This window comes from Rosa rugosa, chromosome 3 (genome assembly GCF_958449725.1).
Source record: "Rosa rugosa chromosome 3, drRosRugo1.1, whole genome shotgun sequence".
NCBI classification, from domain to species: Eukaryota; Viridiplantae; Streptophyta; class Magnoliopsida; order Rosales; family Rosaceae; genus Rosa; species Rosa rugosa.
This window is the reverse complement of record NC_084822.1, coordinates 54,258,240-54,275,935: the sequence shown is the minus strand read 5'-3', so window position 1 is coordinate 54,275,935 and position 17,696 is coordinate 54,258,240. Positions and strand designations below refer to the sequence as shown.

The window sequence follows — 17,696 nt, the reverse complement described above, 5'->3', positions numbered from 1 at the left end:
TCTAACCTTGAAAAGGAATATAAGAAATACAACATAACATAAATCACAAGTTCTTGTTTTTATTTGTTTGGCTACAAATAAATTGATCAAATGTGATAGCTCACAGTAAAAATTGAACTTACAGACTTCCCAAAGAATTAACTGGTGGAGAATGAATCAAGTTTCTGGCTAGCCATTTAATCAAACCAATGACTAACCAGCCTATAAACCTCAAACTCGGAAAATGGTGGTCCAAAATGAAACTGGCTACCAATTAGGAGCTACTTTAAACTGAATCCCTCGCAGTGATATGTAACAAAGACATTTACAGGTGAATTTGTCCGCATAAAATGATTTCTTTACCTCCTCAATCCCAAGCTATCAAATTATACTGTTGCTGTTCACAGAGCAAAGTCATCTTATAGACTTGCTCCGTCCAATCTCCATTTCTACATATGTAGCTATTTGCTGCAGTATTCGCACCTCTGTTGTCAAAAGAACTTCAGCATCCCCTTTTCGAGTAGAAAAACTTACTTTGGTCAGTAGGGGGATAATTTGCCACCAATGAATGTTCATATCAACCTCAAGTCATTAATTACTGGTCATGGGGATAACGGAGATACAGAGAATGGTTTCACACCGGTTCTCTCTAAGTCTCAACAGAAGAAACAAAGACGACAAGCTACTCTAGCTCTTGCTCGTGAAAACCCTTATCCAAAGAGGGACAGAACAAAGAATAAAAAGTACAATCAATGAAGGTTCTTTACTGGAATATTAGGGGAATAGGAAACAATGACTCTCAATCCGAGCTTTCCAATATTTGCCGTATTCACAAACCAGATCTTGTTTGCATTGCTGAGCCAAAGGTAAAGTTCACCTCAATTTCAGCAGTTTTTTGGTCTTCTTTGAATTTGGATCTTGTTGCAACTAATGATTGTGGTGCGGCTCTTCCAAATCTTTGGTTGTTGAAGAGTTTTCATATTCCTAATCCGACGATTATTTCCAACTCCGAGCAGCAGGTTACAATTCAGGTTCCTCTTGATAATGAGCCCAGTCAACTTTCTTTTGTATATGCTTCTACCTCTTATATCAAACGCAGGGATTTATGGCAACATCTTTATGCTCTTCGTCCTCAAACGTCTATCCCATGGATGGTAATTGGTGACTTCAACGCTGTGTTAGGAGCCCACGAGAAATCGGGAGGCCCATCTCCTTCTCGCCTCTCTTGTGCAGATTTTCAAAGTATGTCAGATACTTGTGATTTTGTTCATTTGGATACTTCAGGTTTGTTCTTTACTTGGTCAAATGGTTGGAGCACCCGTGGCCATGTTGAGCTTCGTCTGGACAGATGTCTCTGTGATACCACTTGGTTTGAAGCTTGGCCTTTTACTAGCTGTGTTGCTCTTCCCCGTGTTGTTTCTGATCATTCTCCACTGATTTTCTCTGCTTCAAAACTCTCCCCAAGTGGTCCTAAGCCTTTCAGGTTTCAGTCTATGTGGTTGCAGCATCCAAATTTTCATGCAGTAGTGTCTAATTGCTGGAGTTCCTTTCAACTTTGTGGCTGCCCAATGTTTGTTGCTTTGCAGAAACTAAAGGCTCTGAAACAGTGTCTGCGTGATTGGAACAAAGCGGTCTTTGGTAATGTCCATCAAAACGTTGCTGCTGCTCGCGAAAATCTAGTCACCATACAACATGATATCGCGACCCGTGGCATGACTGATCAAAAGTTTGAGGATGAGATTGCTGCAAAGTCTTCAGTCTTAAATGCTCTCAGGTTGCAAGAAACCTTTTGGAAAGATAGAGCTCGAGTTAAGTGGCTTACTGATGGGGATCGAAGTACATCTTTTTTCCATACTTATGCCAAGGTTCGTGCAGCAAAGGGTCAAATGTCTTCTATCCGTGTGGGGGAGCGGTTACTTACTGACCCTTCAGACATTGCAGCACATACTGTGGCTTTTTATCAGAATCTCTATGATATTTCCTCCCCTTCTACAAACGTGGATGAGGTTTGTTCTGTTATCCCATCTTTGGTGACAGACGATGAAAATGTGGTGCTATCTGCAATTCCTACATCTGAGGAAATTAGAAACGCAGTTTTTTCTATGGATGGTTCTAGTGCTCCAGGGCCTGATGGTTTTTCAGGGTCTTTTTATCATGCTTGTTGGGATATTGTTGGTACTGATGTGGTGGCATGTGTTCGTCAATTTTTTCTTCAAAACTGGATCCTCCCCAACATGAATTGCAATTTTTTAGTTCTCATTCCAAAAGTCCCAAATGCTCAACTTATTACTCAGTTTCGCCCAATTGCCTTAGCCAATTTTCTCTTCAAGATCATTCCGAAGATTTTGGCTTCTCGCTTGGGGTCTATTGCTGCACGCATAATTTCTCCTCAGCAATCTGCCTTCTTACCTGGTAGACGTATCAATCACTGTATTGGTATGGTTTCGGAATGTTTTAACTTATTGGACCGAAAGGCTTATGGTGGAAATGTGGGAATCAAAGTGGATATAGCAAAGGCATTTGACACTCTGAATTGGGATTTTCTGCTCCGAGTTTTAAGCAATTTTGGGTTCTCTCCTACTTTCACTAGTTGGGTCAGCTCTATTCTTTACTCAGCTAGATTATCTCTTTTAATCAATGGCTCTCCTCAAGGTTTTTTTAAGTGTGCTCGTGGTGTTAGACAAGGAGATCCTCTTTCTCCACTCTTATTCTGCCTTGCAGAGGAGGCTCTCAGCCGGGGTCTTCACCTACTTCTCCAAACCCGTCAATTGAAGCCAATTTCTTTTCCCAGAAATTGCACTGCACCGTCTCATGTGTTATATGCAGATGACCTCATGGTGTTTTGCCGTGGGGACAAAAACTCTCTTAAACGTCTGCGTGGGTTTTTTGACCGTTATAGTGCAGCTTCAGGGCAATTCATTAATGCGGAGAAAAGTACTTTCTATCTTGGAGTTAGGTCTCGTCATAGGAAAGGTACAGTTCAACGTATTTTGGGTTTTCATGCAGGTCGTCTACCTTTTATTTATCTAGGAGTTCCTATATTTTGTGGAAAACCCCGCAGCTGTCATCTCCAAGTTATTGCCGATAGAGCTAAGTCAAGGTTAATGGGTTGGCAGGGGAGGCTTCTCTCTATGGCTGGGCGTACTCAACTTGTGCAATCTGTTTTTCAGAGTATGCTTCTTCATAGTTTTTCAGTGTATCAATGGCCTGCTTACCTTGTGAAGAAGTTATCTACTTGGGCGCGTAATTTTATATGGTCCGGAAATATTGAGACTCGGAAAATTGTCACTGTTGCTTGGACTCAAGTTTGTGCTCCGAAAAAAGAGGGCGGGGTTGGTATTCGTGACCTGGCAACTCTTAATTCTGCGGCTGTTCTAAGGTTTGCATGGAACTCTTTCACTTCTTTGAATCAATGGGGTGATTATATGCGAACTCGTTACCCTATTGTATCTAGTTCCAAAGTGAGTTATCGCAAATCATCAATCTGGCCAGGCTTCCGTTCTATTGCTCTTCATATCACCCACAATTGTCGTTGGATTATTGGAGATGGTCGTTCAGTGTCCTTTTGGAAAGATAAATGGCTTCAGGATCCAATTTTGAAAATTTTGGGTTTTTTCGACTGGTCAGGATTCAGTGATTTACGAGTGGCAGATTTCATCTCAGATCAGTCTTGGCAGTTCCCCTCTTTTTTCCTAGATACCTTTCCAGACTTGTACAGAAAAATTTCTGATATTTGTCTCCCTTTAGACACAGAACCTGATATGCTAATTTGGGAGTCTACAGCCTCTGGAGAGTTATCTTTCACTAACTCTTATAACTTGCTTAGACGTCACTTTATTTTGAGAGACTGGGCTTCTACTATTTGGCATTCCTTCATTCCTCCGCGCTATTCTTTCTTGGCTTGGAGGATTCTCCTTGATCGCTTGCCCACTGATGATCGGTTGAAAAGAGGTGGGATTCCGGTTGTGTCCATCTGCCAATTATGCAACAGTTCGGCAGAGTCAGCGTTGCACCTATTTTTACATTGTCCTTTTTCCCAACATCTTTGGGGATGGCTGGCAACTCAGTTTGGAACCTCACTTCCTGCTTATAGCTCTCTGTTGGATTTTTGGGTTGGCTTTTGTCACAAGGTTTTCTCCCCTCAGCTTTATAATTTGTGGTTGGCAGCTGGCTTGCTTACTTTCATGGAAATTTGGAAGGCGCGAAATAGACTCAGGTTTGATGATCGATCTCCTATCTTTTCTACACTGTGTTGTTCAATTATGGCATGGCTTCGGCAATTTGGTTCCCTTGTTCCTGGTCACTTTAAGGGCGTCCTTGATTCCCGCCTATTATCCTCCCTTGGGGTGTGCCCCAAGCCCCGTAATGCGCCCAAGATTCAACGTGTCATATGGCATCCCCCCCTCTTTCCTTGGGTCAAAGTTAACACTGATGGTCTGGCGAAAGGTAATCCTGGTCCTGCAGCTTGTGGGGGAGTCTTTCGTGATGCCTCTGGGGTTTATTTAGGGAGTTTTTGTCAACCTCTTGGTCGCAATTCATCCTTCTATGCTGAACTTTGTGCGGTTATTGTGTCTATTGAAGTTGCTTTCACCAGAGGTTGGACTACTCTGTGGTTGGAAAGCGATTCTACTAGTGTTTTAGCATCTCTTTCCTCCATTTCTTTCTCTCCTCCATGGGACTTGAGAGTTAGATGGCAAAACTGCCTGAAGAACATTCAACAAATGCAATTTCGGAGCACTCATATTTTTAGGGAAGGGAATGCAGCTGCTGATAAGATGGCAAACTTAGGTGTTTCAAAGCACTCATTTACTTGGTATCCTAGCCCTCCTGCAGAGCTTCACAGGTACTTGCAGGCTGATTTTTTGGGACTCCCAAATTATCGCTTCACAGGTTGCTGAGATGATTATGTTGGCCTGTCATATTCATATTCAGAGGCTTCCTTCCCAGGAACCCCAGGAATTTGTGCGCATAGTTAGCTTCATCAGCATCTACATGAAGACCAGGACAGTGCAGCTAATTTCTTGTCTCTACTTTTAGATCTTCATATTCATAGGGAAGGCATTTCAGTGGCAGATTGCTTGGCGATTTTGGGATTGACTTTTCCTTCTCTTTGCTGGCTCCCTACGCCTCCAATGGAGATTTTTTCTAAGCTTCGTAATGATGCCTTAGGAGTCCTCCATTATCGTTGATTTGGTTGGATTTTTCTCTTTTGTTTTCTTTTTATGGGAAAGGTTTTGGTCTAGTCCCCCTTTCCCTTTTGTAATTTTTCTCTTTTTCAATAATTTAATCCGGGCGTGGGGCTGAGCCTCCCAGTTAGGCTGGGTTCCAAACCCCTTCTTTAAAAATAAAAAAAAAAAAAAAAAAAAAAAAAAAAAAAAAAAGAGCTGAGAGTCTGCCTCACAAAGGTATATTTTGAGATTCATCCAAAAAAAAAAAAAACCTCAAGTCATTAGTTGGTTTGTGAAGGGTTAAGTCACCATCATAGAAAAAGCCAGACTTTCATGTGACCAAGTAGGCTACATGGCTTCTATAGCTTCTCCTTTTTCTTCAACCTTTGATTTTCCCTTGGGTCGACCAATTTTCCGTGTATTTTTCCCAGACAAAAGTTCCAATGCGTCCTCCAGGGTTAATTTATTAGGTTCCTGATTCTGCATGAGTATTTAAGATTGCCCAACTCATAAATTTGGGAAAAGTTGACGAAACATTTGATCAAAGATACTTTGACAACAGATTCTGAATTTATAAAAACAAATACCTTCGTTAGAGAAGCCATTGTGCGTCGATGTTTAACTATATATCCGGACCTTGCAATCTTTAAAATCACTGGAAGCCCATCCTTCGGATGGTTCCCCTAAAATGAAAAAAAAAAAAAAAAAGATAATTAATAATAAACCATAAGAAAACAAAAGGATGCTGAACAGGAAATGGAACTCAGTAGAGTAAGAATGAAGAACAAACCAATGTCACAGGATATCGCATCAACTCCAGAGCAACTTCAACGGTTACTGAGTTCACATCCTTGATCTGAAAATAGTTCCATGTAAATATGAAGATTACATTAATACAATCAGGGTGCCTTTGCAGTACGCTAGAGTGAACCCACAAACACAGAAAAATAGCAATAACAAGTAAAAGGCATTGGTGATTTAAAGCTAAGCTTTTTTCTGGGATAGGCCCTCAAATCTTGATAAGAAAATTCTCTCCAGACATAAAAGAAGAATAGATTTTATAAGGATCCCCATTGATTTTTAAAAAAAAAAGTACAATAAAAAGAGTAAGAACCAGAAGAAAAAGTTCCAATACGTATGTACTGAACAACTTCTACATACATGTGCTATAGAGGCTCTTTTAGGTGAGTATCCCTTCCTGTCTTCACCAAGTTGTACATACGATCCATAAGGACCAGTCTTCAAAAGAACCTGAAAGAAGGCGTATTTTTCTTTGATGTAAGCACAAGTTGCAAATAACAAATTCAAGAATGATAAAGGATCCCCAGACCATAAATCAACTACAGAAAGACCAGAATTCAAAGCAACACCTTTTCATTGGAACCGGGAGATAAACCTAACAATTTTGGTTCCTCCACCCTGTTGTTCTTCGGAGTATTGTCGTCTTCTTCTTCATTACCATACAATGTCTTAGCAATGTACCTATTAGCATCAGCCAACGACCTCATGGATAAGTTGAGTGATATTGATTTTTCTTTGACGAAAACCAAGACAAATTCACATTGACAAAATTGAAGTTATGATTATAAATTTGGCTATTTTCAATTTCAGTGTTAGGAGCAATGTCTTATAACTGAATCTTCTTTCTTCCTTTTTTTCTGTAAGAGACATGAAAATACAAAGGGTTTTGGTATGTTTGCTTACTGTTGTAAGGCCAAAGTGACAATCCCAATTTTATGGTCTACTGAGAGACCATTATACAGTGTATTTGAGCCCATTCCATTGGTGAATTGTCTTACCGAGTTTGCCATATAGGCAGGCAGCAATGGCCAATGGGCAATGGACAAACATTATCCAAGCATTTATGTCCAGTCATACTGATATTTCCTTTGTCCACTCTTGTTACCATATTTAGTCTTTGCATTCACTCATTCAGCCTTAATTGTAATGCTATACATTCAAATCATCACATTTAGACACATGTATGATATAAACTCATAGTTTTCAATACTTACTTGCACTTTGGGTGTGTATCACAACCTATGAAATAGCCTGCACCGAATCGACTCACTTTGAAGATCAAAGTTCCTTCATTACAGCTGGAACACATATCAAGATTATAAAAGTCCTTAGAAACTGTGCTCAAGAAAACACTTTCCTCTGATCAAAACATTTGATATACTGTCAAAGCAAGCATTCTAGAATCAAATATGATTCACAAAAAAAAACCGGCTTATAATTGGCCATATTAAGAAAAATCCAATTAAACCATTTGAGACAGTACTATTAGGCGACAATATATTTTACATGCAAGACATGTTTGATTACTCATTGCTATACCACCTGTCAGTTGATTGGCGATGCTTATTGCCCAGGTCCATTATTACATTGCAGGCCCTTTTCATATGCATTATGCAATGCAATAGATAAGAAATTATAAGTTCTCAATCATTCTACCTTAAGAACACAGTCTGCTTATAGAAATCAGACAAATAAAGCATACTTGGTCTCCTTATGGTATACAAACAACAAGATATGCATACCTTGGACATGTCCTGCTTTGGTCAGGGAGGGTAGCAAACAAGAAGTCTCCAAATTTTTTTTCCATCATTTTCTCCACCTGTTATACATGGCTTATAACTAAGGACACTTTACCCAAAGGGACTTACTATTAATAATGGATACCACATCTACTAAGTTTCAACAAAGACTGAAACTTACCTGATGGATAGTCACATTACTGGTACGCTCACAATAACCACTGAATCGAGTCCAGTAATCTCTTAGGAGGCCTTTCCATTCAGTTAAGCCAGCAGAGACATTATCAAGCTGAAGTTCATGTGAGAAACATGAAGAAGTCAATCACCACCATGAAAACAATCCAGATTTCAGAACTCCCTAATTTTAGAACAAATCAAGAACTTTAAATAGCTAGTAAAGGCAAATATTTCTTGATGAAGGAAGCTAACAGGTATAAAAATCATGTGGCTACAAGTCTATTACAGCAAATCAAAGAAAAACTTTAGGCTAATGCAAAAAAAAAATATATATATATATATATATATATATGAAAATTACAGATTACCTCGGTCTCCATATCAGCTGTGAAGCTATAATCTGTGACCTCAGAAAAATGGTGGCAGAGAAATGCTGACACCTAAAAGTAACCAAAAGAATTAAATGGATTAAGAGAGGCCACGAGGAAGCAAATAGGGAGCACGAAAAGATCCTTTTTTATCCCCCAAGTTTGATCAATTTGGAGGGATGCCAAGGCGTACCATACGACCACGAAACTCTGGATGTAAAACACGGCTTTTCACTGTCAGATAGTTTCTGTCCTGGTGCCACCAAAAAAAAAAAAATTCAAGATATTGTTTAAGTTGAAAATGAAGATAAACAAAGCATGACCAAATAAATTTCAGATATTCTGATTTCTAGACAACAGACACACTAACCAAAGAGATCATTCACTATCATCCATGTTGAAACCACCATAAAAGGGTTCAATGGATTTGTGATAGACTTAAATAGAGAGATCCAGAAGATTTAATTTCATAATATCCCAACTGAGCCAAGCTAAGAACTATTGTTTTATGGCTCATGAACACAGTAAGCCTCGCCTATTAGTTCTAGCTTCATACATTTCATGGTTTGAGAAGACACTTTTGTCCAACACAACCATTAATGAACTTCTAGAGTCCAGTTGCTGCCTGAACATACAACGGTGGACTCAAGTTTCTTTAATAATGGTAAATGTGCAATCTAAACATAAATAACAACATAAATATAATTAAACAAAAAACTGACCAACGGTCACTTGCCTGTAAAACCTTTATAGTGCTTGCATATGTTGAAGGTCTTCCAATCCCAAGCTCCTCTAATTTCTTAACCTATAGTACACAACAGTATTGCAAGAGTCAGAAAAGCAAGGTTGAACAAACAAAAAGAAAAGGTGTTGTAAATCAGTATGAGCACTAAAACATCTACATGTGCGTAATGCGCATATGTATTAATAGGTAAGACAAGTTCTGAAGTCGTCCTGCAGCTGCAACATTTCTTAATATACAAGTTGACAATAACCCTCAGGCTGAGCTGTCCATGAACTATATGAAGTTTGATTGAACACATTTAACTCACAGTAAGAATACGAAACTATTCAACCTCTAGTCTGTTTTAGTAAATTGAATTGTGAGCATCGCTGCAGATGGTAATTTTAAGCTGGTCATTTATAGCACTATTTTCAAATTGCCAGTACAAGTAAATTTTACCAATGATGCCTCAGAGTAGCGTGGAGGAGGTTGGGTATGGTGTTGCTTGAGTTCCACTTCACCAAGATGCACTGGACTGCCAACCTGCATGACCAATAAAAGGAAACACTTGAACCAATCCTTTGCACATCAATGCAAATTTCACAACCAACCCTTTGCACTTACCTTCAGTGAATCAAGAAGTGCAAAAGCTTCATCCCGGTTGATCCCTTCATTTTCTTTATATTTGACGGCTCCAGCTTCCACGTCCTAACAAATTAGAAAAGTTCGACAATCTCATCAAAAACATGCAACTGCATGCCAATTTAACCTATAGGATAATTCAGATGAAATGTAACTTATATGAATAAGAAGCAATGTACTCCCCAAATCCTGACAAAAGAACTGCTTTCAAAAGAGGGATAAAAACTTGGAATGATGGGGCTTTGTACAGTTTCCAATTTAATTCCCAAGACTAACACATATAATAAATGAAGGTAAACAGCATATAAACTTGTACATGTAGCAAAAGTTGAAACAGCATGACAATGAACCTATCAGCAAAACAAACAAAATGGAACTCATACCACTCAGGACAAACAAGCCAGTTTATTCCTATCTGCTTCAGTTACATGTTTTATGAAAATACAAGGTTGTATGATTTTTACACCTGCCAACTACATAGACACGTTATACGAGGTATGCAGCAGTCCTAAGATGCAATATAGTACCTGAAAAACTGCCTGATATCCAAGGAACTGAACCCTTGAGCATGCAGATCGGAAAACAATGGACTCACCAGCATTTCCAATATCAAGTTGTATCTGGTCAAATTAATTCAGAAAATATTATAAACAAATACACTAGTCAAGAGATGAAGGATTTAAAATACAGATATGACTAGAACATGAGAATCAGGATAAGAAGAAAAGTTAAAATGTTAATGCATTTTCTGTTTGACAAATTGTTGCTTCTATCACTATAAACCTGTGAGATTCACAACAAATGAAAGGACCAGTATTTTAGCTTTTGGACTTAATAACATAAATTTCCTTCCCATGTACTACTCTCAGCAAAAGTACTCTACTCTATTTGACAGATCAGGAGTAATCGAAAAAGCCATACCCAGTACAGTATGGTATCTCTTGGAATCCTGATTCTGATGCTACCAATAATTGTCCTAGAACTTATAATCATGGAATCGACTCGATCATCAGATTATAGATTATAAGTTCATAACCCTAGCCCATTCCCATTTTGGGCGGAACAGATCTACTACTATATCCATTTATTGTGTCAGAGTCAGGTTTCCTTTCAACCCATAAGGCTGAACACCAGTCGTTCTCCTCTCTTCAGGCTGACAATTTAAGTTCAGATGCATCATGGCCACACTGTATTTCTAAAAAAAATATTAAAAAATGTAAAGACATGTTTTAACTTTTAAGGAATGTGGAACGACTCTGTATAACAAAGTAAAAAGAATATATGTAATTATACACACACACACACACATTTATATAATACTCTACAAATTTAATTACTATCGACCTAGATAGTTTTGTTTGTACATCTTTCATAGGAGAATGATAATTTTCAATGAAAATAAAGAGAAGTGCTACCTGTTTTAATGTGTGTTTGTTTACCAAGATACGGAAACAGTACGGGAAACCAGTTCCTATCAATTAAATGACAAGAATTTTTTTAATGTATCTTCTCACCTGCTCAATTGTAGCAAGCTCCATTTGGCATGCAACTGTCCGACACCAAATAAGAGTGTACAACTTCAATGAATCTTCATCAAGTATCCCTCTGAGCAACGCTAAACACCAAAAGGAAAATGTTATAGTTAATTCACTGGAAAGAGTCTATCAAGAGAAAAAGTGAACATCGGCCTCATTTTAGAAGAAAAAATGTCAAAATGGTATGAAGCCTTGGAATTTGTTGCTTACATGGAAATCTTTGAACATCAGTAGGTCTGATTGCTTCATGGGCCTCCTGAGCATTCTTCACCTTCTTAAAAAACTTGCGTGGAGTAGCTGATGCAAAGTTCTGTCCATACCTGCATCAAACAAATACTATTTGTAAAGCATAGGAGCAAAAAAAATACAGGTCTCAATGCAATTGAACAGAGAATTGAAGTAAAACATTAATTTAGTGCCGCTAAGAAAGTGTCCACACAATCAAGTCTTTTGCATAGCCATAGAGCTAATATAGTATTTGTTTGGCAGTTGGCTTTAGGCTTATTAATCTCATATACTAGCAGTGAAGGCAAGACAAAGAAAATGGTAAAGGCTTTTTTTTATATCCATTTGAAAAACAAAAACAAAAATGATATTAAAAACCAAAAAAAAAAAGACAACATCAAAATCTTGCACAGAACAGAGATTTAAGTTTATCAATTTAATTTCAGTATTTGTTTGGCAGTTGGCTTTAGGCTTATTAATCTCATATACTAGCAGTGAAGGCAAGACAAAGAAAATGGTAAAGGCTTTTTTTTATATCCATTTGAAAAACAAAAACAAAAATGATATTAAAAACCAAAAAAAAAAGACAACATCAAAATCTTGCACAGAACAGAGATTTAAGTTTATCAATTTAATTTCACTAGCACAAGTGTAGAAGAATTAATACCACACAAAGCAAAAAGACCTAGATTTTCTGAGAGGCAAGCAGAAGAATAATATGCATAAGAATAGTTGTGGACTGGAAATATTTGAAATTATCGGCAGCTTGTTCACTGAGAAAATTAACTTTCTATTTGTAAATTTATAATGACACAAGTTAAAAAAATAACTATAAACACAGCGATCCCCATTGCATTAAATAAAAAAACTTGACTGCACAAATAAGAAGCATATTGAGCATCTCAACTAAATTTAAATTAAAAATAAAAGTCATGGAGAAATGGAGAAGTGAAAATTATCTTTAGCACCTTTCGATGACCAAGGAGCGAACATCTTCTACTGCTTCATCCGAAATCTGTAGATCAAACACGATGAATTAGAAAACAAACAAATGCATCTCAACTTCGTATTTCCCTGTATATTTTAGCTCCATCAACATGGAGCTTTGACACATTGTAAACATATTCAGAACGAAGACAGCCAATCACCCACAAAAGTATGAGCTTATCACACCACATATAGTCCAATTACATTATCAAACCAACACAACAGATGAAGACTTATTTGCTTCAAAAGCTCACTCACTTCATGATGCTCATCCTTTACACTATGTCGTTTGTACAATTGAAGAATTGAAAATGCAACCTAAGATATATGATTCATAAGTATTTCAATTAATTTCTGAAAATGGTCATTGAAGAGTAAAATTTCAAGTAAAATCCTATTTCAAAATTGTCCTTTGACATTAGACATTTTAAAAGACCACATAAAACCTGATTAGACATAAGTTGAAAGTACCTATAGGATTTCGCTTTTAGTAAGACTGAAAGACCAATGAAATAAATTATTTTAATGCAGCACACAACCAGGAAATCCTAATTTACGTTGAAAAGAAGCGTCTGCATAGAGTACTTCTCTTGAAGGGGGCAAGGACATAAGAAAAATGAAAAATAATTTGATCAAATGAAATAGTTACTTGGGAAACAATAATGAGAATCTAAAGAAAATTTAGCAATTCAGATTATTATTTTTTTCTGGCAATTCCAACTCAGATATAGTTATAAAATTCAAAACAAAAAAAAAACCTCTGACACTGACAGACAGTAAGAAACTATATGAAGTAACCCACACTGTATGGAGAATATTCATGCAGCCAAAGTGATACCTACGTGTAGTCCATCTGTTCTGGTGTATGTGATCAAACCCGTTGACTTGCCATCAGATAATTGAACCCCCTCATAAAGCTTCTGTGCAAGCTGTATCATAATGCAACCTCCATCAGCCAGATAAATGTGTGTGTGTGTGTATGATTATACATACGGTTTTTCAAGATAAAAGAACAAAAAATCTACTGCTAGCAATTGAAAGCATAAAATCTCAAGGTTATAACTTATGAGAGAGCAGTGGCTACATCGGAAGAGGAATGTTGAAAATCAATTAATACTTTCTGTGCAAGCATATATGGAATGTAACCTCCACAAGCCATATATACAACTACAATTATACATGTTTTAAAGGAAAAAGGACAAACCATTTACAAGTACGAATTCAGAGCATGAAAGCACAAGGTTATAAACGTATGACAGGGGTAACAGAACAGAAATGTTGAAAATAAATCATAATACTTTCTTGTAAATTGCACCATTTCAGGGCCATACATGCTCTTTTCACCTTTGTTTAAAAAATAAAAAAAATAAAAATCAGACCAGTGATACACCACTAGCTTGGTTTTGTTTTAGGCAGTGTTCTTTCCACAGAAGGGACTGGGCGTCAATTGATATGTCAAAACCAAATCATCGGTGGTACAAAATGATGAAAATGGCACTACTGCCTAAAAAGCTGGTTATGGCAAGTATACCACCATACATGTTTATGACTTTATACAAAGATAACATCAGCATGACAAAAACAATGTACAACATGAATAACAATGCTCTGAAGTGAATGTCCTCATTCCAATTCTAGCATATACCCTGAAATGGCAACTTTATATCTATGTCTAACTATGTAAATATATAGGTATGCCTCTCTATCCTGATAAAATATCAATATGAATTGAAAATCAGCTGAACCGTGATATAACAATCTGGCCTTGAAAAATTAATGCATGACCAAAATAACAATACCAGCAGAAGAAACAAAACCAAGAGCATATACTTTTTGAATCAAACAGAGCAAATAAAATATATGGGGTAAGTTATTCTTTAGCTTATATAGAAATTAGGAGATAAATAGCCCAGACGCGAACCTTCATTGTATATGTTGCACTGAAATGTAATTTGTTTGCGGCATCCTGCTGAAGTGTTGATGTTATATAAGGCATAGGAGGGTTCTTCCGCATTTTGTTTCTCTTAGAGCTGATAACTTTAAAAGCTTCTGAATTAATTTGCTGCTCAATATCTTTTGCCTCTGTATGAGAACTGATAGAAAATTGGTCCAACTTTTTGGAATCAAAATGGGTCAAGTGCGCTGGCAAGGATATGGCATTCACTGATGAATCTGGTTCTTTTTTGTTCAATTCAATATCAATAGTCCAATATTCTTGTGGTTTAAATCTGTCGATTTCCATTTCCCTGTCGCATACAAGAGCTAGTGCAGCAGATTGGACTCGCCCGGCAGACTGGCAACTTGGTAGTTTCCTCCATAGCAACGGTGAAATGTTAAATCCGATCAAATAATCAAGAGCACGCCGTGCAAGGTAAGCATGGACCAAATTTTGATCAATTTCTCTTGGAGCCTGCAGAGCACTTTTGATGGAGGCCTCAGTGATTTCATGAAAGACAACCCTTGCTACATAAATATCTTTACGTAAAGCATCCTGTTGTTGCAGCATCTCAATAATATGCCAAGCAATAGCCTCTCCTTCACGATCAGGATCTGATGCAAGGATAAGATTTTCTGCACTGAGAAAGAAGGTAAAAAGAAAAGAAAATTAAAATTAGCTGACCCTAAAAATGAAAATAACAATATTTATGTAAGATACTTCTCTTGATCATTATAATGTAAGATACTGAGTTAAAAATTAGAACCACAGCAAATCTTCTAAACCATATGATAACTACTTGGCAACCCTAATACTCTCATAATCACTGTTGAGTCAGGTTAATTGGATATGCTTGAATATAATTTCAGATACATACCCACTTAGGGCGACCTTTATGCTCTTAAGATGAGTCCAGGCAGCAGATGGAACTTCCCACACCATACTAAAATCATCATCGGGCCGCACAGATCCTGACCTAGCTGCCAAGTCCCTCACATGACCATAGCTAGGCAGCACTTCAAACATATCACCAAGATAACCCTGAATAACCTTCGCCTTTGTAACAGATTCCACTACCACAACAGTTTTCCCAGTTGCGGGGTACAGCTGCTTCGTTGTCATTTTTCCAGGAGGTTTCAATTTACCCATTTCTTGTGGTATAAGTTTCTGTGGTGACTTGGCAGCTGAATTTATAGATTTTTCCTTCTCACCTTTCTTGTTTCTCTGGGGTTTTGTTGTTGAACTATCAGCAAGGTCTACTGGATTCTTCATAGTGGCGTTCAGATAAAAGACTACAGTGTCAGTTAAATTATTGCATAAAATAAGACTTCATGCTAACACTGATCATAAACTAAAGGACACTAACCTCTGAATCCTGTGCAGACTTTGCTCCTTTTTTGTTCCTGCCAGATTTCTTTGTTTGAGAAGTACTTTCAGAACTTTGTGTCGAAGCAGCTTCTGCTATAGCATTAGCAGCAGAATCTTGTTCTTTAATTTTCTTGCTTTTCGACCTCTTTTTTGCTTTTGGTTTAGAGACCTCTTTAGTTTTGCTTATAGGCGAATCTGAAGTTGATGATCCAAGCTTCTCATCCTCCTTCTCACTTCCAACCTGCTTTTCATTTGAAACTTTTACATCAGCATCTTTGGAGATGCTCGAAACAGTAGCTTCAGTTTCACTTTGAGTAGCCAATGCCTTTTTCAATTTCTTGCGATTGCTAATCATTATTTTGAACCATTTTCTATTTCCAGGCCTCCTGCCATCATGGGAGCCCACATTCTCTACTTTACTTGTCACGTCCGGAACTTGAGACAAAAACCTCTTGGAAAAATCTCCAACTCTAGAATCCAATAAACTCGATCTACAGCCATTTCCAAAAAACCCACGACTCATAACATTAGCAGTCCCCAAAGCATTAAGGGCACGCGGTCTTAAGTGTGAATCAATGCTAAAAGCACGTTGAAATCCATCACCACTTCTTCTCAAAGGAGCAAAAGTCGGCCCAACTTTCGCACTGTAGGACGTGATCATGCAAGAAACTCTGGATTTTCTAAACCTAAGCTGGGAATAGTTTGGGTAATTATTCAATGTCAAAACTGGAGAAGACGGCAAGCAAGTGCCCCGATAATGCTCAAACGCCCTACACTGCAGCTGTAACACCAATGCCACACACATGACAACAACACCAATCAGCATAGTTCATAATCTACAATTACATATACACAAAACACAAAACTTTCTGAATGACATGTTGCATTGGCTACAATACAAAACAACCAGATAATTAAGTAAAGTGAATGAAAATCAACCCATGATAATCTGTCATCAGTGAACTAAACAGAAAAGACACATTCTTGAATGTCACAGCAGCAAAAACAATGATATTAAATTTCAAAGTAGAGGACTTTAGAGTAAAACTATCACATTGACAAACACCACATAACCAAATTACAGATTTTGAAGAACTGGGTCTCACGGAAATGAATGAAAATGATAAGAAAACAACAGAATATGAGTAAAGAAGGAAACTTGGGAACCTTGGCCATGGAGAGGCGGAGTCTGAGAGCTGAAGAAGTTGAAGGGTATGAGAACATGAATGAAGAGGAAGAAGGAGCTGTCAATGAGAAGGTCCTGTGGAAATGAATCATGGCTGTATTGACAGTTTCATTTGGGAGCTTGAGAGTGTTGGTGGTAGATAGAGCGGAGAAGCAGAGAGATAAGGAAGGGGTGAGGGACGAGGGGTTAGACAGGGTTTAGGGTATTGATTCGGGTACAGAATTATGGACCGGGTACGCGCCTCGAAACTGGATCCCCTGGGAATGGGCCCATTCAAGATGCATCAGATTTTTTCTCATTACAGGTTTCAGTAGAAGTTTCTTCCTCATTTTTCTTACTAGATATGGGTAGAGGAAATAAATAAAGATAACTTATATAAAAAATAGAAAAAATTATGGTATCAACTCGGACAATTTAGTTCAAACCTGGTTATACTCACAATCTTACTTTGTATATTTGAAAAGTTTTTAACTTTTTTTTCAAGTTGTTGAAGATTTATTTGTAACAAACTCAATTTTGTTGTAACTTTCACGATATATAATAACTAATTGGTTCATGTCTATGAATATAGATAGATTGGTTGGGAAACCGATTGATCCAGATCATACAACTAGAAAGATTATGACTTATAGAAGTCACTACATCTACCAAGAAATTAGCTTTCCGAAAGATATAAGATAAAGAGCGAGAATTGAACTTGGAGGTAAGGTTCTTGATATCATGAACAAGGGACTTGAGACGCCTAGTGATGTCACATGAGCCATTGATACAATTGATTACCGAAGATGAGTCGCCTTCGACCAGTCAAACAATACGAAATCAAGTCCAGATATCGTATCTTTTTATTTTGATTAAATAATA

The 17,696-nt window shown here is 37.6% G+C and overlaps 1 protein-coding gene across 1 annotated transcript; it reads right to left on the bottom strand.

The window, feature by feature from the left end:
• Positions 1–20: 20 nt before the first annotated feature.
• LOC133737513 (uncharacterized) lies at positions 21–17,142 on the bottom strand. Its single transcript, XM_062165048.1, has 23 exons — positions 16,817–17,142; positions 15,648–16,430; positions 15,159–15,547; positions 14,267–14,921; positions 13,188–13,274; positions 12,327–12,373; positions 11,344–11,453; positions 11,113–11,213; positions 10,126–10,218; positions 9,581–9,664; positions 9,416–9,499; positions 8,969–9,037; positions 8,426–8,485; positions 8,233–8,304; positions 7,869–7,976; positions 7,691–7,767; positions 7,163–7,246; positions 6,518–6,629; positions 6,309–6,398; positions 5,938–6,003; positions 5,735–5,830; positions 5,420–5,627; positions 21–561 (listed from the first exon to the last, which is right to left on the bottom strand). Exons 1-22 carry the CDS (start codon positions 16,925–16,927, stop codon positions 5,496–5,498), a joined length of 3,510 nt encoding a protein of 1,169 aa, XP_062021032.1. The 5' UTR covers positions 16,928–17,142; the 3' UTR covers positions 21–561; positions 5,420–5,495.
• Positions 17,143–17,696: the final 554 nt, after the last annotated feature.